The sequence below is a fragment of the Nansenia antarctica genome (assembly GCF_963989245.1).
Source record: "Nansenia antarctica genome assembly, chromosome: 5".
NCBI classification, from domain to species: Eukaryota; Metazoa; Chordata; class Actinopteri; order Argentiniformes; family Microstomatidae; genus Nansenia; species Nansenia antarctica.
Window position 1 is genome coordinate 24092207 of NC_137690.1, and position 21259 is coordinate 24113465.

General features: G+C 44.0%; 2 protein-coding genes across 3 annotated transcripts; both read left to right on the plus strand.

The window, feature by feature from the left end:
* The first annotated feature begins 409 nt into the window (after nt 1–409).
* Nucleotides 410–4036, plus strand: LOC308157493 (transmembrane protein 248-like). The gene is made up of 7 exons (XM_080531050.1): nt 410–811; nt 1482–1649; nt 1770–2034; nt 2349–2457; nt 3041–3191; nt 3315–3455; nt 3736–4036. Exons 1-7 carry the CDS (start codon nt 773–775, stop codon nt 3754–3756), a joined length of 894 nt encoding a protein of 297 aa, XP_080387176.1. The 5' UTR covers nt 410–772; the 3' UTR covers nt 3757–4036.
* A 3183-nt stretch (nt 4037–7219) lies between these two features.
* On the plus strand, nt 7220–20193 carry LOC308157609 (ATPase MORC2A-like; the record flags this gene model as incomplete). 2 transcript variants are annotated; one of them, XM_080531201.1, is made up of 27 exons in its annotated part: nt 7220–7287; nt 9819–9872; nt 10046–10080; nt 10191–10259; nt 10464–10554; nt 10663–10771; nt 11737–11896; nt 11993–12104; nt 12316–12441; nt 12544–12623; nt 12724–12806; nt 12943–13028; nt 13382–13522; nt 13660–13814; nt 13959–14087; nt 14165–14270; nt 14522–14654; nt 14838–14924; nt 15016–15285; nt 16229–16477; nt 17134–17298; nt 17833–17890; nt 18045–18183; nt 18271–18438; nt 18531–18624; nt 19066–19254; nt 19367–20193. In XM_080531201.1, the coding sequence occupies 27 exons, from the start codon at nt 7220–7222 to the stop codon at nt 19433–19435; spliced, it is 3225 nt and encodes a 1074-aa protein (XP_080387327.1). In that variant the 3' UTR covers nt 19436–20193. The 2 variants fall into 2 exon arrangements, with proteins under 2 accessions (XP_080387327.1, XP_080387328.1); XM_080531202.1 differs by lacking the exon at nt 17134–17298.
* Between the last annotated feature and the right edge of the window lie 1066 nt (nt 20194–21259).

Below are 21259 nucleotides of genomic sequence, written 5' to 3' on the forward strand. Positions count from 1 at the left end.
CAACATTCACTATTACTGGTCATCGATTGATCTATTGATCATCTGGGTAAGAAACAACAACAGCGATATTGTCTAATAAGACAATGCCTAATTATTATACCATGGGGCTAAAGAGAAGCAACCTTAAAGAGATGCTACTGGATTTTTGTTACTAATTCTTCAATAACATTTTAGCTTAAGTGATTATATGTTTCATGATATAATGTTTATCAATCTCTTTTAGACCATACCTCCGTCTTCGTTTAAGGCCAACAAACCTTGGTAAAATAATGCTCAAGTTAGTGGGGAGGTGTGGCTAAAAATATACAACATCCTGTAACATCCATTTAACTGGCTAGGAAGACTCTTATTTTGAAAAGACTGTGGTTTCACACAACACTGCTAGCAGCAATACTCCAGACATGGTTAGCTACCGGGTCGCCCGTCGCAGCTGAGCTGACAGACTGTTGCGTTCGTGTCTGATTGTTTCTCCCAAACGGTTCGCTGCTCCAAGATATGTACAAAGGTGAATGCAACTTCCTAATAACTCGTTTTGTCGTTCCAGAAAGCATTTAGCAAGCTAGCTAACATGTTAGATGGTTAGCTAACTTTGTCCAACTAGCTCAGGTAGGAAGTTGCAGCACACCTGTTTTTTTATTGTACTTTCAACTTTGAGTGGTAAACCCGCTGATTCAGCTGGCTACAGTGGCGAGATAAACATGGCAATCATTAACTCCAATGATTGAGAAACACGAGTATTTATGAGCAGCAACGGACGCGATCGTCATTGTGGATGTGGATGGTCCGCCGATTCATCAATCAGCTGATCCTCGTAAGCAATAAACAATCCTGTCTCTGGCGGTGATTATGTTGTGGCATGCTTTTCTGCAGTGTGCATGAATATTCTTACAGTGTGATGATGATTATGTAAATTGGTGCTCAATATTAAGACCTGTTGTTTTGCCAGAACAGTGACTGTAGTGATGTTAGCCTGGCATGCTATACTGTAGTCAATTGCTTGTTATAGCTAGACTGTCTGTATTGATGGCTAAAATAAGAGTAAGCAATGTTCTTTCTCTGACGGTAGCTTTAACAATAGTGATGATGGCATAGGCTACTACCTCAAACCCATTAGTGTTGTTGATACAGTAGTTGAGTAGTTTTAACATACAAGGATAGCTCTACTAACCTTGTTAGTAAAATAGACCTGTATTTAAGTAGGGATAAGTGGTCACCGGTGGTGATAATAATGATAGGGATGGGACAGAGGTTCTGACCGGTACAATTGCTGAAAGGCCACTAGTTCTGGGCAACACAGGGCCACAACGAAACATCATAAGGCTAAAATCTATGTGGCGAAAGAGAGTCTGAGATAAGCATGAGGGATGTGATAGACAGTGGGATTCTACGTGAGTTTTGGAATAACCTATGTATCTCAACTGAAAGACCTTTCTGTATGACCTCAATACTGTTGTAACGGGTGTTTGTGTGTTGTATTCCAGGTGTGTGAGATGGGTTCCTGGCAGCCGGTAGCTAATTTGAGAGACTTCTTCTCCCAGCATCCTCCAGGAGTGACCTTCTTCTTGTGTCTGCTGACCCTGGCCCTCTCACTCTTCTACTTAAGCTCTTACAGTCACACACACACCCTGGCCAACCCTGATAGTACACAGGTGTGTGTGTGTGTGTGTGTGTGTGTGTGTCTATAGGTTTGCCCAATTCAGACACTACATGTGTATGTGCCTGAGTTGTATTGATTTGTGATCTGATTTGTGAACACTGTTTCCTCTTAGGATTGGAACCAATTCCTGGCTTCTTTGTCACGCCTCCAGCTGTGTACAACAACCAATGTTACAGCGATGGAACTAGGCTATCCAGTCACCATGCCTCCGATTGGTCAAAAGACAGGTGGAACACCATTGGCTAATTCCTCCCAAAGCCTTTTTGCGCATCTGTCACTGCAGGTGCCGCTGGCTCTAACACAAAGCTCAGCGAGCCAACCCCTGAGAGACCTGGGGCTACACACCACCCTCTTGGCGCATCAGCTAGGCCTCACAGGTCAGTGTCATCCTTCCCCACACACACACACACACACACACACACCACAGCAGTACCAAGTGCAGACCTAACTAGAATAGCTTGAATAACCACTAAGTAGTGTTTGTTCTTAGACTCTACCTCAGAACTCACACATGCAAGGGTGTGTGTGTGTGTGTGTGTGTGTGTGTGTGTGTGTGTGTGTGTGTGTGTGTGTGTGTGTGTGTGTGTGTGTGTGTGTGTGTGTGTGTGTGTGTGTGTGTGTGTGTGTGTAAGAAGGAAAAAGTGAAGTCCTCAGTAGGTGTATAACCTCCTATTGCTGTTTCCTTCCTTAGGTGATGAGGTTGTGAATGTGACGATGAGAGTCTTCTCTCAACCTGCAGGTGACGGCACACTCACCTGCCTCACCATTAGTGCGCCTGCACACATACTGCCCCAAACCCCGTGAGTTTCCTCATAGATCTGTACACAACTTGTGTGTGTAAAACCTTGTTTCTACTTGAACTTTGGAGCTGAGCCTACATGGGCTTGGCCCTCATTTTCTATTTCAGTTTCCAGAATTTGTGTTGAAAAACAGTTGATACTATAACGCTGCTAACTAGCTGGCCCTCTCACAGAAAGCACTTAGTAGGATGTGCAAAGTTTTTATTTTTTTATATGTACAATTTGTCCTAAAATGTTCCTTTTTTATACAGAAGTACATCAAGATACAATTTAAATGTGCAATCCACCCACCCCTTTCCCTTTACTGGTTAAGAGCAACAATATACATGTATGTATATATATATATATATATATATATATATATATATATATATATATATATATATATATGCATATATACACACAAAACATAAATAAAGAGAATATTGAAAGCAGTTATCTTCGAAGGATGTGCAAACATAACAATGTGTGTGGGGACGGAATAGGCCTATAGTAATTTAGTTTAGATTTATTTTTACTTTAATCATAAACCAAACCTGTGTGTCTTCAGACCGCTCTCAATCCTGTATGTTTGTGTGTTTAGATTGCCCCCAAAGTGTCCAGCCCATGAGAAGATGGCATCTCCTGTCTCAGTGGTTTCTATGGAGATGACCAATCAGAAGCCCTTAGTGACACAGACCTGTTACAGCCTACAGTACACTTTCGATCCCACATTCACAGCCATGCTAACACAGGTACACACACACAAACTCAAGACTTTGAGTACTCAAACACACACACCTATGCTGCCTCATTTTAGTTACTACTCTCTCGCACACTACCCTCTAATCTGGTGTGTGTCTGTGTGTGTGTTGCAGGAGCAGCAGGGTGTAGCAGAGCAACACTTGTTGGAGGTGAGCGCGTGTCTGTTGGGAGTGTGTTTGCTGATGTGTCTCTCTGCCAGCCTCACACAGTCTCACACACGCCGCTACCACAGTAATGGATTGGACCTGCACAGGGTAACACTGCTTCCAAAACTCGAGTATTATGTTACAGTGTTTCACATGTTTAGATTAGTTCGGTACATTTATGAAACCCTTTTATTACAGATAATATCACATTCTTTACGTGTCATGTGCCCTTGGTGTTGCCTTCTTCTGTTTTCACCCTGTCTTCTCTTCTGTCCTGGTGCATTTGAACTCCAACCTGATGTCCAAGCGAGTATGCATTTTGTGTGATGTTTGTGTACTATGCTGTCTGAGTTTTTAATCCATGTATCACGGTATGATTTCATTACAGGAACCTCTAATAGACTCCTGAACCTACCCATCACACTATGGAGCAGTCAGCAGGACATAGAGGGAGGAACAAAGGATGGTTGTACAAAGGATTATGGAAGGAGGGGTAGTTCTATGAAGGATACATTTATGTTTTTTGGAAGAAGGACTGTAATAGTGGAAGTTAGTTTCCATCGGGACCAGGCTGCCAACAAACATTGCTTTCTGATTGGCTGTAATTTTAGACTGATATTCTACTCTGGGAGTAGTGTGAGGATTTAATTACAATTGATTTATTATATTAATTTATTAAACTGTTTAAATTTTCCAACAGCTTGTTACATCTCAAGTGTTTACCATGAACATACTTTCATATCTAATGCATCATTTCTGTTGTGATTGAATGGCTGACAGTCCACAGAGCTGTGGTTTCATCAGATTAGACTCCACATCAGAGATTCTACCTAATCTGCAGGGCAGAGGGGAACAGCTCCTCAAAAACTCAAACCATGACTGCCACAAACACTCTGTTCTATTATCTTGGGCCACTTGGCACTTCCATCCTTGTGGCGATAGCCACTTGTACTATTTCCTCTCTTGTTAATTTCTGATTGTGGTATGTTGTTGTGTCAACAACCTCGGTTGCACCTAATCCAGAAAACGACATACATGTTATTCACACATACAGTATATTTACATTTAGGATGCAAGAACAGAACATAGTATACAACTACATGGTTGTGGGGCGGCTGTGGCGCAGGAGGTAGAGTGATCTAATGATCACAAGGTTGGCAGATCAGCGGTTCGAGCCCCGGCTGGCCACATGTCGAAGTGTCCTTGGGCAAGACACTGAACCCCAAAAAGTGCACCCAGCGCCTTGCATGGCAGCTTGCCGCCATTGGTGTTTGAATGTGTGTGTGAATGGGTGAATGAGAAGCCGTTGTAAAGCGCTTTGGAGCAGCATTACCATCATTTGCCTCACACAGTGCAACACACTCCTTCGCATAGAGTCGATCAGGTAGTTGATTGTGGCCTGTGGAATGTAGGTCCACTTCTCTTCAAAGGCTGTGCGAAGTTGCTGGATATTGGCAGGAACTGAAACACCCTGTTGTATACGCCGACCCAGAGCATCCCAAACATGCTCAACGGGTGACATGTCCGGTGGAGTATAGGCCATGCAAGAACTGGGATGTTTTCAGCTTCCAGGAATTGTGTACAGATCCTTGCAAAATGGGGCCGTGCATTATCATGCTGCAACATGAGGTGATGGTGGTAGATGAATGGCACAACAATGGGCCTCAGGATCTCGTCACGGTATCTCTGCATTCAAAATGCCATCGATAAAATGCACCTGTGTTCGTAGCGTATGCCTGCCCATACCATAACCCCACCGCCACCATGGGCCACTCTATTCACAATGTTTACATCAGCAAACCACTCACACGCTGTCTGCCATCTGCCCGGTACAGTGGAAACTGGGATTCATCCATGAAGAGACTTCTCCAAAGTGCCAGACGCCATCAAAGGTGAGCATTTGCCCACTCAAGTCGGTTACGAAGACGAACTGCAGTCAGGTCAAGACCTCGGTGAGGACGACGAGCATGCAGATTAACTTCCCTGAGACGGTTTCTGACAACTTTGTGCAGAAATTCTTTGGTTATGCAAACCAATTGTTGCATCAGCTATCGATCTTGCAGGTGAAGATGCTGGGTGTCGAGGTCCTGGGCTGGCGTGGTTACACGTGGTCTGTGGTTGTGAGGCAGGTTGGATGTACTGCCAAGTTCTCTGAAACACCTTTGGAGACGGCTTTTGGTAGAGAAATGAACATTCAATTTACAGGCAACAGCTCTGGTGGACATTCCTGCAGTCGGCATGCCAATTGCACGCTCCCTCAAAACTCGCCACATCTGTGGCATTGTGCTGTGTGATAAAATTGCACATTTTTTAGAGTGGCCTTATATTGTGACCAGCCTAAGGCACACCTGTGCAATAATCATGCTGTCTAATCAGTAGGCTATCTTGATATGCCACACACATGTCAGATGGATGGATTAGGCTACCTCGGCAAAGGAGAAGTGCTCACTAACAGATTTAAACACATTTGTGAACACGATTTGAGAGAAATAGGCCCTTTGAGTACATCAAAAAAGGTATTCGATTTTTGAAAGATTTGAGCAAAAACTAAAAGTGTTTCGGTTCTCCTTCTGACTAAACTGCCAGAAAAAAAAAAATACTATTAATAATAGTGACTGTAACACTTTTCTGGATATACAATTATCAGACGAAAGAAAAGTGGAATTATATTCCTTTAAAACAGCAAGCATTTGGTACTGGTTGTCGTTGCTTATCTTCTAAACTGGAATATCTCACCAGGGGGGTATTCCATCAATGTTGCTAAAGGAAAATCCTGGCTTATTTTTGATAACTTCTCGCGAGACTTATCAGAATATGCCTGGATATTTTTAGGAACTCTCGCGAGACTTGTCAGACTAAACCTGGATTTTCTTTTAGCGATGTTGATGGAATACCCCCCAGATCGCCCAAAAGTAGCAGCGAAACGAGTCAGGCGGGTTCTTACTGGCTGTCAGTGCAGGATAAAGGCGGGCCTTCTCCTGCTCTCTGCGCAAGACTGGGAGAGAGAGAGGCGAGGGACTAAAGCCATTTCGCGGCCTTCTTCGGAGCTGGTGTGTGTGCATTCTGGAATGTTTATGTTTGAACGCTTATTTCTTTGCCGACGGATGTTTACCATTGACCGTAACTCTATCTGAACTCGCTGGCGTTTTAAACGGTTTGCTAAAGTAGATAAATACTTCCTAACCGGGCCTTTTTACAGGTGTTTACTACTACTACTACGACTAGGTAAGCTACATGAGGATGTAGCTATGTAATCAGAATGTTAGGTGGGTTTTGGGATATCACTGCTAGTTAGCTTTGTAATCAGTGTACCGGCCTTTTATCGAAGACTGGACTGGACATTACTGCCTGCCAGCGTTGACAGAACATAGTATGACAGAACAGTCTACTTCCTCATCCATACTTAAGTCATAAAACGACGTCAAGATGAACCCTTTGGAATGATACATAACCGTTTCAGCACTTGTGAACCTCCCACGTGAGAGGATTGTCTTTTGGGAGTCTTGCTTTGAGTGAAGCGGTTCACCTGGCGCGTGGTGCTGTGGCTGAGGACGTTTGAGAGTAGACCTAAGCAGTCTTAAGAAAAAGCCTATAATATAATGCCCAATGTAGCGAGTAGGCTATGTCAACCATTAGGGGTTAATCAATGATTGAGTTGTTTCCTCTCTATGTATTATGCTCTGCATGATCGCACCTTATTTCAGGTCATTGGTTTTTTCCCCCCATCCAGATACGTTTATTTTTTGTTCATTTTTAAACCAGTGTACTGTTGTGATTGTGTAGGTTCTCATGAATAGATCCACTCCACTGGACTGAAAGGAAGTCAAAAAGAAGACCAGGAAGAGAATAAGTAGTAGTTTTAGTGAGTGGTAATGGCCTACTCTAACTACAGCAGCCTGAATAGGGCTCAGCTCACCTTTGAGTATCTACACACCAACTCGTAAGTACCATCTTGGGGAAAATACACCCAATACATACCACACATGCATCACACCCAGACCAATTCTCACGCCACCAATGTTCACTTTGCCCAACATGCCGACTTGTGTTTTCAAGGTTTTCTAGGCCTATGGAATAACTGTTTACTAATGACTGCAGTCAGGTGTGGTGGGACTGTATCCATTTTACCCTCAGTCTGTGACTTGCACTGCACATGATCCATAACAAGGTGACCTGCATGATTCCAAAGAAAAAACAGAGCTCTGAACATGTTACATGAACCATTTGTATGCTGGTGGATTTTGAGATGAAGCCACTCACTAGTGGTCTCCTGAGCCCAGGGCTTCACTGTCTTATCAGTGTAATCCAGAATTGTAGGGGCTCCAACACAGTTTAAAAGCTAAGTTAGAATAGACACTATGGATGACTATATGAAACCTGCTTTCTGGGCACCACTGAGTCTGAAGACAATGGAAGGATGGGGGGGGGGGGGGGGGGGGGGTCAGGAGGACTGACGTTGACTGCTACGGAACAATGATTGAGTACATAAAACTGAGCAACACCTGTTTAAAACCCCTGTGAACTGCTGGGATGTTATATAATTGGGTGCTGATGTTCCAAGGTCACTGCTATGTGACAGCCAGACATGAGATTCTCTTTCTATAGCTGCTGTGGCTTACAAAACAAGATTAGGATTCAGATTCACCATAGAGGCCAGGTAGAGCCTGGACATTAACACCATCAAACAATACTGCAAGGATCAACTTTATCTTATGCCACCTGGTGCATGTAAGGCCCCTATTCAATGTGCATCAGCGTACAGAAGCGTACAGCGTACAGAAGCGAGCGTGGCGCAGAGGACCAAACCGCAGACCATGTTATCCTGGATTGCCCGGTGTACCACCCACCCAACGGGATGCATGGTCTGTCGGTATTAGATGACGAGACGATGACGTGGCTTCTGGAGGGGTGTCCAGAAATATAGCCCAGGTGAGCCCCTCAACCAGGTCTCGGGGTGGTAAAAGGGTAGCCCCTCGGCCCCGAGCCTGGTGGAGTGGAGAGGAAAACAACTACCCATACGCCGAAGAAGAGGCGTACATCTCTTAATCATTTGGGTTAAGAGTGTAAACATAATGCAAGAGAATTCAAGAACATGGTCTAAGACTGGTATGGTCCAAGGCAAATACCAGTGGCAGACCATCCCTCCTCATTGAAGTGTTTTTGTATTTCCTGTATCAAGAATGAGCTGACACTATCCATCCCCTACAATAATCAAAAGGAAAATACTAGAGTATGTTAAATGTAATGGGAGGAAGAGGTCTGACGGGCCAGATGAGACTTTTTGGGGAGGACAGGGGAACCCTGAGGAATGTCAATGAAGCCCCAGTATGCACAGGAGAGGAAACCCCTCGCAAAGTTGAAACAACTCCACGTTCGCAGGAGAGGGAAGCAGTGCTCCTGGGAATCAGTTGAGACTTGCTGCTGATATTCAAGGTGTCAATGCTGAGAGAGACAGCTAAATGTTTGTCTTCATATCAGTCAGATGTTATGAGAGCATAATTAGAATTATGAGAATTATAATTATCAAACTGCACAAGAGAAAGTTGTTTTAATCACAAGCAGATGAATTAAACTCTGAGCTTTCTAGATACCTTGTTTGAGAGAGCACACAGAGAACCCAAATGCTTCTTAATTGTGCTGGGAATCTCAGCCAGCCGCTGTGTAGCAGACGTGTATCAGCTAGACAGTGTTGGCTTCTCTGGTGCTTTGTCAACCCAAATACGCTCGGCAACAAGTAGGCCTACTACTGCGAGCAGAAGATGGAGGGTCAATACCCACCGGTCTCTGCGGAGGAGGTCAAAGGGTGATGATTGCAGCAGTGTTGGCTTTACTATTGTGCTGGAACGTCACTCCCTGGAGACATGTAAGTCCAAATGAGGATGACTAAGTAGTAAATGAAGGAAGATGCTGTGTGATGACTTTCCACAGTAAATTACAATGTACACTGAAGCCTGTTGATGGATGGATGGCGTGATGTTACTACTTTATGAGGAAGACTCTGGAGTAAGAAAAGGTTGTAGGCTTAGCACATCTTAAAAATATATTGTCACCTTCTTAAAATAATGGCTTATGTCACTTTTGAGGAGAATGATGTTTTTGTCTAAATATCATATATTCTATATTTGGTTCAGTTTTTCTCAACTTGAAAATATGACGTTCGCCATTATTTTAAGAAGGTGATGATATACAGGCTTAAGAAAAAGTGCAGATGTGATTTATCATATGAAGCCATTTTCCGCAACAATTTTTGCAACAGTCATTCAGGAGTGTTGATCTTCATTTTCTTACTACTGGACCCCTGGGTCCTACCCACTGATTTAGAGCCAACCATCACAGTACACAATCAGTCGCCCCCGCTATCCCTTACCACCACCCATAATCATTTCATACTACTTGCCCGCCTCTACCCAGACTTTCTTTGCCATTTAAATAAATGTTCAATTGAATTGACTGGTTGTTGTATGTTTCCAGGACAACCCACGAGTTTCTATTTGGAGCTCTGGCTGAGCTGGTGGACAACTCCAGGTACTAATAATGTCAATTGCTAAGGCCTTGAGTTTAATGACTCTTCTATTAACGATACACAACACTGTTCTCACTATGTATATGTGCTGCTAAATCACTTAAAATAAAACTTAGCAGTGTCAGGTTATGTTTACCCTGATCGGTCATACACCTGTCGATCATCTATCCTACAGGGATGCAAATGCAACCCGGATCGACATTTACACAGGTACGCCATGCACACACATATATATACACACACACACACACACACTCTCCGACTCCAACACACATCTACCATCATGTTCTAACCTGTATTGCACCTCCCCTGGCTGACAGAGAAGAGACAAGACCTCCGTGGAGGCTACATGCTCAGTTTCCTGGACGATGGGACAGGAATGGATCCCAGTGAGTGCTACACTGATGTCACTCATATACAATGACTTACAATAACAGGGCTCTAACTAACTGAGACTGAGGTCCAAGTTATACTAGCATGTCTCATGGTAGGTTTAGTCTAACAAGTCAGTGCAGCATTGAACCATGCTAATCGCTGGCTCTTTCTCTACATCTCACTCACTCTCTCTCTCTCTCTCCATCCTTCACTCTCAGATGAAGCTACTCATGTGATTCAGTTTGGGAAGTCCAGTAAGCGAACTCCAGAGTCCACTCACATCGGCCAGTACGGCAACGGGCTAAAATCGTAAGAGACATGTGGAACTCCCAGATGAAGCTGACGGACAGACCCCACTGAATAGATGTGTTGTGTCTTTGGAGGTTATTGACTTACTGTGGTGTGTCTGTTCTTTAGGGGCTCCATGCGTATTGGGAAGGACTTCATCTTGTTCACTAAGAAGGAGAACACACTCACCTGCCTGTTCCTGTCTAGAACATTCCATGAAGAGGAGGGGCTGGATGAGGTCAGGGGTCAGCTGTAGTGGTTTAATCTGGCAATAAAGTGTAGGATGTCTTTTGTTGAATCCCAAATGGACTCCTAGCATCCAGGCACTTTATGTAGATCTGAAAGGACTGGAGAGGTGTATCCAATAGGGCCATGATTTCACTAGTTTCTGTTGTTTATACCTATTCCATTCAGTGTGTATGGCCTGTACAATAATGCTGGTTATCTTCCCTCACACCGGCAAAGAACCGTTTCGGTTTGCATTTGCAAACCAAGTCTGGAACCGGCTGCCGCGTTCAGACCGAAACTGAAAAGTTGGTTCGCAGCAGGAATCTGAAAATAGTGGTTCTCAAGCGGAAACCAAAACGTAGAACAGTCACGTTGTCAGTAGGTGCGTCATATTCTAGGCTGCAAAGACCAGCAAGAAGGAAGGAGACAAAATGGAATCTAATCTAAATCTAATCATTAGTGATCAAAACAATTATCAAAAGTTTCATAATTCTCTCTATCTTCCTCACATGCTTAGCAAACACACACACTCACACAAGCGAACGCAAATTTCGTAAGCCATTTCTATTCCAGTAATGGCGCAGCTGATTAGTAAGAGAACGCGTGTAGAAAGTGTCTTTTGTTTCGTTTCATAGAAAATAGTGTTTATTTCAGATACTGTAGTGGAAGATATTATCCTAATTTCCAGTGAAGTAGCCGCCATCTAGTTGTGACATTTTTGTTTATCCTGCCCCTTCATCACCCATCGTTGATGACGCGGATGGTTCTGGTTACACTGGTATGAACGCGGGCTAGTTCGCCAGACAGCATCAAGGTTCGGAGGTTCCCGAACACGAACGTGAACCGGAACAGTTCTTTGTCGGTGTGAAAGCCCTATGAGTGACTCCTCTGTCAGGCGATGAGGTTAGGACTCAGTAAGATGGAGATGGTCCTTTAAGCATTTGTGTAATATTCAGTTATTCCCTCCCCTGTCAGGTGATTGTGCCTCTCCCGACCTGGGAACTGAAGACCAGGCAGCCAGTCACAGCTGACCCTGAGAAGTATGCCATTGAGACAGAGCTCATTTACAAGTACTCTCCTTTTAAAACTGAACAACAGCTGATGGAGCAGTTCAACAAGATAGAAGGTAGCAGTGGTAAGTGTGTGTGTGTGTGTGTGTGTGTGTGTGTTTTGCCGGGAGGGGCGGCGGGGGGCAGCTGTGTGTTTTAACAGCAGTCATTTGTGTGTGAAGGTACTCTGGTGATCATCTATAATCTGAAGCTGATGGATACTAGAGAACCAGAGTTGGATGTAGAGACAGACTACCAGGATATTCTGATGGCTGGGACTCCAGCAGAGGGAGTGTGAGTATTAGTGTGTGTGTGTGTGTGTGTGTGTGTGTGTGTGTGTGTTTTCATGCGTGCATGATAGCATGAGGGGGGGACATAAACATGAGGGGGGGAAATATATATTTTGGATAAACATTTGTACTGTAAATGTGCATGACTAACCTGTACTTAAGGTAGTGATCAAGACTATGTGCGTGTAGTGATAGCATCTCTTCCATCCCCACAGTAAGCCAGAGCGGCGATCATTCCGAGCATACGCAGCTGTTCTGTACATTGACCCACGCATGAGGATCTTCATTCAAGGACACAAAGTCAGGACCAAGAGAATGTCCTGCTGCCTTTATAAACCTAGGTAACACACACACACACTTCACAAAGAGGTCTTCGTGCACCTCATAGAAATCCAGGTGCACTCTATACAGTCTATACAACAACTGTGTCTGTGTGTCATCAGGGTGTATAAGTACACGTCAACTCGCTTCAAAACCCGTGCTGAGCAGGAAGTGAAGAAGGCTGACCACCTTGCTAAGATCGGTGAGTCTCCATTCGAAATAACTATTTTAACTCTCAGAACCCTTTTCTACACACTTAAACCACCTGTGCTGTTGGCTGAATGCGTGTATGTGTCTTTCAGCTGACGAGAAGGCTCGCGAGGCGGAGAGTAAGAGTTTAGCTCTGGAGGCCAAACATGGCGATGACCTGTCCAGAGATGCACGGGTAAGAACACACACACACACACATACAAAACGAACCATCACATTGTTGCATGGAAGTTATTGTTCTTTTTTAATTCTATAAACATGGCAATATCTTGCAACCCACTTGCAATATCATGCCCGGTCCTCTTCCCCAGGCCATGCTGAGGAAAGCCCAGGAGTTGGCCTTGATGCTTCGTGGAGATGCCGAGATGAAGAGGAAGATCCAGGAGACCAAACAGAAGTCAGTCGAGACGATCATTTACATTTACATTTTTGGCATTTAGCAGACACCTTATTCCAAAGGGACTTATAATCGATACATTTGACTAAGCAAGTGAATCATAAATTCACCTGTCGTAGCAGGAAGAGTAATCTAGCTCAGGCCAGGGGCCATTGGCAGTCGTGAAGACAATAAAAACAATTGTTTAAATGCAAGGGTTTATTAATTTACAGAAGTCAGTCTACCTTATAAATAAACAAATACAATTAAGCTAGTTACAACTATAAAACGTACACATCCCTACTTCTCTTTCTCTCTTTCTCTCTCTCTCTCTCCACCCCTCTTCCCAACGCTTCTCTTTCTCTACCCCTCAGAGCATTAAAGGAGCCTAAGGAGCTGAGTTTTATCTTTGGGGTGAACATCGGGCAGAGGGACCTGGATGGGATGTTTGTGTATAACTGCTCTCGCCTCATCAAACTGTACGAAAAAACAGGGCCTCAACTGGAGGGAGGAATGTGAGTCACACACACACACACACACACACACACACACACACACGTATGTAACTGAAGAGGAAGTATGCTAACTGTGGACTCTTAATGCTTAACTCTACTATCAACTATAAATGCGTATTTCTCTGTATGTATGTCAGGGCGTGTGGAGGTGTGGTGGGGGTTGTGGATGTTCCCTACCTGGTTCTGGAGCCCACTCACAACAAGCAGGACTTTGCAGATGCTAAAGAGTACCGACATCTTCTGAAAGCCATGGGAGAACACTTAGCCCAGTACTGGAAGGATAGCAACATCGGTGAGACTCACGCAACAGCAGAGTTATACTGACACAACCCCTTAACCACTATAGAATGGTTCAAATTGTTTCTGTGTTTTGTTGTGTGTGTGTGTGTGTGTGTGTGTGTGTGTGTGTGTGTGTGTGTGTGTGTGTGTGTTGTAGCTCAGAAGGGCATTGTTAAGTTTTGGGATGAGTTTGGGTACCTGTCTGCCAGCTGGTCCTCGACCCCCTCCTCAGAGCAGAGGTACAAGAGACGCCGTGCCATGGAGATACCACTCACTATACAGTGTGGTAAGTTGCACTCACGCACACAGTAACTTTCAGCACATATACAAAGACACTGATCTCCTTCTCTCCATCCCCTACAGATAAGTGTTTAAAGTGGAGGACTCTGCCATTCCAAATGGATGCAGTGGATAAACGATATCCAGACAGCTGGGTGTGTCTGATGAACCCTGACAGCACCCAGGATAGGTACACAGAGAGACACCCACTATTACATATAGTCACCTTCTTAAAATAATGGCTTAAGTCACTTTTGAGGAAAATTATGTTTTTGCCTAAATATCATATATTCTAGATTTGGTTCAGTTTATTCAGACTTTTGCAACACTTTAGAAATATGATGTAAGCCATTATTTTAAGAAGGTGACAATATGTGTATGCGCTACTGATATGATGGAACTATTGGCATCATTGTGTGTGTGTGCGTTCTGGTGTTTTAGGTGTGATGCGGCTGTGCAAAAGCAGAATGTACCGTATGGAGTTCTAAAGAAGGACAAGCAGACAACTGAGGACAAACAAAAAGAGCTCACAGATAAGATCAAACAACAGCAGGAGAAACTACAGGCACTTCAGGTAGACACACAGTTACATAAACATGCACACTCCTTTTTCAGAGGGGAACTTTCTCATGTTTGTTGATTAAATAGACTTGAGCCCAAACTGTTTTTGATGAATGGCGTAAATCTGCACCCCCTAATTGGTGTGTCTGTGTGTGTCTGTGTGTGTCTGTGTGTCCGTCCGTCCTCGTGTCCTCAGAAAACTAGTACTATCAGGTCTTCAGCAGATGTGCGGAAGTTACCTTTGGATGTCAGCTTGAGACCTAACACAGAGAACTCTTCTCAGGTACCTCACACTGGTACATACTCTCTCTCTTGCTTTCTAAATATAATATAATATATACATATATCAATCTCCTGTTCTCTGGGTCTCCTAGGCAACCAGGTCGTCAGAGCGAGTGACACGCCCCCGCTCTCCCCCCTTACCCGCCGTCCTCAAAAACCCCCCAAGCTTCCCTCCATCCTTCAGCCGCAAACCCACTAATGCCCGGACTGCTGCTGCAGCTCCCTCTCCACCCCCTGCTCCCAAAGCTGACCTATCTAAAGCCAGAGCTGCAACAAAGCTCCCACCCCCAGCTGCAAAACCCACCCCCAAAGCACCTGCCAAGACCCCTGCCAAGCCCCCTCCACCCAGCCGCAGCTCACGGGTAAGTGTGTGGTGGAATTCATCAGCTTGCTGGGTCAGGGTTTGTTTTTGTGACTATTTGGTTTATACTTCAACCAAAAGTGTTGGCTAGGTGAACAGTAAGATCCATGAAATTGAAAAATTCACAAAACACATATATATATATATATGTAGATAGTTAAATGTCCACCCATAGGTTGTGAGTGATAGCAGATGCCATGGATAAGTCATGGTCAACTGTAGTTTGGCTGGTATGATTTGCTGGCTGAAATGCGGACGAGCGGGAACTACGTAACAAGACTTGATTTTCACTTTCAACATGTGTTTAAAACCTGTGTTCTGACAACAGAGTATTGTCTGCTGCTATAAAAACATCTATGGCCTTTGTTGTGGCCTGGTCTAAATAGGTAGCGTAAATGCCACAGCTGGTTTCCACTTCACTCAGTTTTTTCTTGTACCTGTGATGTTCACATTCGGGTGATGCCGACTCAAATGAGTGAACAAGTTCGACGTACAGCCAGCTACATACCCGATCACAGTTGAACAATGCCGGCATATAGCTTTGGTCCGATCCACCTGTCTTTGTCCATCGTCATTGTAGGTAACCGAGAAACCGTAGTTTTCCCAAAAAGGAGATTTAAGGGAAGCTAGAGGAACTTCAAGCTCTAGTTTATCTGTGTTCGCCATAACGACTGCTAAATTACTAACGATCTCTCTGTGGCGTGTGTGCACATGCGTACTGGCTGAGATTACCTTTCTGTGCGTGATTAATATATATTTTAAAAATAAAATAGTGCTACAGAACCAACATTAGTTCTGTCCGTTTAATTTGCGTTTATTTGGGAAAATGTTAAAAATCGACTGACCATCAGGAACGAATAATCGGTTATTCTGTTCCATCCCCAGAAAGCAGTTATGGTAGTAAGGTCTCTCTGTATGTATGGTATGGTATGGTCTCTCTGCAGACTCCAGCCAAATCCTCTCCTGCCAAACCAACCACACCTGCTAGCAGCCAACGCAAGAGAGTGATAGAGCAGGAAGAGAGTGAGGAAGAAGAGGAGGAGGAGGAGGAGGAGGAGGAAGAAGAGGAAGAAGAAGAAGATAGTGAGGAAGAGGAACCACAGCTCAAGAAATCCAAGATAGCATCGGCAGTTGGGAATCGTGGTAAAGCTGTTGAGAAGGCATCTCCAGCCAAACGGGGCAAGGTGACAGAGGTATGTATGCACGCACATACATACACACACACTAAACTACTTCTCAGACTTCCAAGTGTGTTGAGAGCATACATCTTTCTTTTCAAGACCCTGGTCAAGTCAACTGTCCAGCAGATTCAGTCTCAGTTTTGTGTTGTTTCACAGTGTCAATTCATCACATTTTCAGTTCAGTTATAGTGATGGCAAGAAGAACCTTGCTTAGCACGTATAGACAGACAGATAGACAGACCAAAAGATGGAAAGACCTATCGTTAAGGAGGAAGTAAATGAATGAGGGCACATGAAAAGGAAAAAGGATGGAGTAGTGTTAGAAGAAGAGAGAGAAGAAAAAGAAGGCTGCCTTGGCTGAGAAGAAGTGGAGGTCCTTCAAAGACAACCAAGAAAGGAGATATAAAAGCACGTCAGTCCATGACAAACGTGTCAGAAGTGAGCAGGCCTCTATTAAAGCAGAGTGACATGGAGGGTAGTCTCTATTATGAATGTGGACTCCACTATGTATGCTAGCTGGTGCTTTCTCAAGTCCCCAAACAGTGATAGCAAATGAAGAGACGGCTAGAGTTCCACAGCTGCCCCATGGTGCAGGTCTTCATGCAACGTTGAAGTGGAACAGCAAGACTGCAGCTGCAATCAGACCCACTCTGCTGTTGACCTTGTAGGTGGTCATGCCCCCTGCCAGCACTAAGTTCCCCCAGCCTGAGAAGAAGAGTGTAACCATGGCAACATCCCGGCCGACCCCTGCGACACCGCCCCTGACTGGCAGAGCATTGCCCTCCTCCACCCCTAAACTCACCCCCACCCCACAGCCTGGGGCTAAAGCCAAGGTACACACACACAGACACACCTTACAGCCTCCATGACCAAACCCCCCACCCTTCACCTGAGGACCAAGGTACTCACTACTGTCTGTAACCCTCACCTTCAGCCAAGACCAAGGGCTCTTCTCCTTCTCAACTAACTCAACTACTAAGTAGAATGGGTCCTGTCTTCTACTAACTCTGCTATATATGGAATGGGTTCTCTCCAGCTCTCCTTATTGACTTGAAATGACAAGTCGGTGATGGGTCCTGTCCTTCTCCCCTAACTCTACTCTAAATGGAATGGGTCCTGCCCTACTCCTATCTACTCTTTATGGAATTGTCTCAACTCTAAATGGAATGGGTCCTCTCCTTCTCACTTTGGATTTTGGTGTCTCTTTTCTATTTCCATCCCTGTGTTTTCTACACAGACATGGTCAGGACCAGCTCCTGACAAGACACGCTGAGTGACTGTCCAGTGGATAGGTTCTGGTATAATTCTGGGTTGTGAGCGTTTTTAAATGTACTGTGTTTTCATGTATTGTGTTGTGCATCTTTCAGGTGTCTGATAGTGATGAGGGGGAGGACCCAGCAAAGGATCTGAAGAATGCTCAGAAAGGTGAGAGATGCCAGGTGGTCTACAGAGTTCCACAGCTGAACACACAGTGGGACAACAGGACTTGGGATGTACACAAATGCTTATGCTCTGAAATGCATCCATAGTCCCTGTAATGAAATTGTGTATGTGTGTACATGTGTATTATCTCCTGTAGATAAGGGTTTGCTGGTGGAGGTGCGTGTGAGTAAGGAGTGGTACACCGGCAGAGTGGTTGCCATAGAGACCAGTAAGCAGAGTGTTCGTTGGAAGGTGAAGTTTGACTACGTGCCCAGATCCACCCCCAAGGATCGCTGGTACGGTCACTCTTAGAGAGAGAGGCATAAAGACATAAATATGTATGCATTCTCTCTGTTCTCTTACACATCTGTGTGTGTCTGTAGGGTGTTCAAGGGCAGTGAGGAGGTGAGGTTGATGCGCCCAACCTCCCCCATCACTCAGACCCCTGACACACAGCAGGAGACAGAAAAAGCAACCGCCCCCATGGAACCTGACACCACCCAACCAGGAACCAGTCGAGAGGTGACCGACAGCCTGGTCACCATGATGAGGTAAGCTAACAATGTCATCACTGGTATTGCTGTATTGTTTGGATATGATGTAACTGCTGCTGTATGATGGTGTGTGCGTGGTGTGTCTCCAGGACACTGCTTCGTTATTTCTTTCCCCCTGATTTCCGGATCCCAAAAGATGACGTCAACAGTATGACAGCAGGGGAGCTGGTGGCCTTCCCCATGGTAAGACTGACCGCTGATTTGTACACACAACCCTTACCGTGATCCTCAGTTATAGAGATCTAATCTGGTCTCTCCGGGCTTTGATCTGCAAGGTTCTTAAAGCAGACAAAATCTGACAAATCATGGTGTCATGGAGGTGAGGTTCCAAATGGAAAAAGGGTTGAAAAAATCCCTCGGATGTTTTCATAATTCGACTAGGTCAGTTTTAAGTTTCATTTGGTTTCTTCAAATTTCTTCACACAATCTTTGCCCATCGCTCGCGAGGTAGATGACAGCAAGCATACTGAAGAAGTGGAAGTTAGAGGGAACGCATGTGGAGAAGCTAAACAAAGCTGATTTGGCAAAGTGAATGCAAACAGAAGAGATGGATTATCACGAATGGAAGAGATGCATGCGTGCAATAATGTATCTGTATCTAATCCTGTCTGTGTGTCCCTGTAGAAGGAGTATTTTCAACAGTACGAGTTGGGTCTTCAGTCATTGTGTAACTCGTACCAGAGCAGAGCTGATGCCAGGGCCAAAGCTGTGGAGGAGAAGAGCAGCAGTGCTGAGACTAAGTTGAGGGAGGCCGATGAGAAACTACAGAAACTACGAACCAACATTGTAGCTCTGCTACAGAAAGTACAGGAGGTAGTTATACACACACTGTCTCTCAGACTTACTTACATACACACACACACACACACACACACACATATACAGTCATACGCTGAACACTAATGTCTCTCCTTCCCTCCTATAGGACATTGACATAAACACAGATGATGAACTGGACGCTTACATAGAAGACTTGCTCACCAAGGGAGATTAGAAAAGAGAAGAGGAGAGAAGAATGAACAGAGACAAACACAGACAAAGAGTCTCCACTCAGTTCCTTACTTGCAAGACAGCTCTCCACTCTATTTTATTCTAGACTCTGGTTGGTCTGTGCTTCCGTTCATATAGGGTGAGGGTGTCCATGTTTGTGGGGCAAAAGGTGTGGCCGATACATGCACAGTTCCCTGAGCATCTGAGGATGACCTCTGTTTGGTTTGTTTTTATAAAACTGCAGTATCTTTATCTTTCTGTTTCTGTTAAGTTAGCATCTCCATCCTCTCTGGGTTTGTACAGGTTTTATGGTGGTCCGACTGAGACTAGCCCATTAGCGTGTAGCGCATGTCTCATTTTAGTCCTTTTATATAGCCGTTATGTATGCTAATCTGTATTAAACCAAGAAGTCTTGATTGACTGTAGAACAAAACAGTCTTGAATAGGTTATCCCAGTATTCCCAGCCCAGACCAGTTCTAAAGCTTATCAGGTTTACCAACCGTACTTACTGCGTTTTATCAGTATCATTATTCCCCCAATATTTCATCTTGTCATCTTGATGTGACTGTTCACTGTGTTCATTTTGGTCTGAAAGTTATTGTCTGGATTTCAACTAACTGGCTTTTCTGTTTTGAGTTATTTAAAATGATTTGTTCATAGTATCAAAGAGGATGCATCAGTGGCCAAGTTTCTTCTAACGGACATTTTTAACATGTCATGGAAAGTTTTATTAAAAGATGGACATGTTGGCTGAACAAAAGATGCTGTATTTTTGACTAATCTCTATATGAAGCAACAATAAAAACAGGTTCCCAGACAACTTTACTACATGCTTATTATGTTATGTCATTACGTTGTCACTACATATAAACATCTTGAATATCATATGCATTATTACTGTGAAGTGAAGGACTGAAGTGAGTGTCGAAGCCCAAGTCTTCGAATGTCAGAGGTAATGTAGAATAGTTAGTGTACGTATTAAGTTTTGAATCTTGTAAAACAAAGGCTGGTTCAGGGGATCCCTACGTTACCAGCTTTGCCGAATGGCAAGGCAAGTTTATTTGTATAGCACATTTCATCCAACAGGGGCAATTCAAAGTGCTTTACATACATTATTTAAAAATACAGCATTAGAAAATAAAAATTACAATGAATAAAAGCAAATATAAGAAGTAAATAGATAAAACATTTAAAAAGACAGTTAATGGAAAAAAGACATTGATAGAAGTGTTTGTGTTTAATCATAACTGGTGCAAAACATGAAGGTTTTTAGCTTAGATTTAAATATTTTAAGGGTTTGGGCCTGTTTGATTTCTTCAGGGAGATTGTTCCAGGAGCATGCAGCTGCGTGACTGAAAGCTGCTGCACCGTGTTTTGTTTTTACTCTTGGAATTATTAGCTGATTAGTCTCAGCTGACCTTATATTAGGGACCTTGCGGGAATATAGGGTGGGAGGAGATCTGATATGTATTTTGGTCCAAGACCATTTTGTGATTTGTATGTAATTAGGAGGATTTTGAATTCAATTCTCTGAGAGACTGGTAGCCAGTGCAGGGATCTCAGGATTGGTGTAATGTGTTTTTGTTAGGACCCTAGCAGCAGCGTTTTGGATGAGCTGCAATTTACGAACAGCTCCTTTAGATAGGCCTGTTAGTAGACCATTACAATAATCGAGACTACTCGAAACAAATGCATGGATGAGTTTTTCAAGGTCTTGCTTGGACATGAAACCTCTCATTCTTGTTATGTTTTTCAGGTGATAGTAGGCTGATTTAGTTATCGAATTTATGTGGCTGTTGATGTTTAGATCGGAGTCTAGAATTACAC

Bases quoted from the DNA above. Each gene is read 5' to 3' on its own strand.
- LOC308157493 (XM_080531050.1), top strand. From the start codon at position 773: ATGTGGATGGTCCGCCGATTCATCAATCAGCTGATCCTC. The intron at 1,650-1,769 runs GTGTGTGTGTGT...GTTTCCTCTTAG, and splicing joins CCAACCCTGATAGTACACAG to GATTGGAACCAATTCCTGGC. The intron at 2,458-3,040 runs GTGAGTTTCCTC...TTGTGTGTTTAG, and splicing joins CACATACTGCCCCAAACCCC to ATTGCCCCCAAAGTGTCCAG.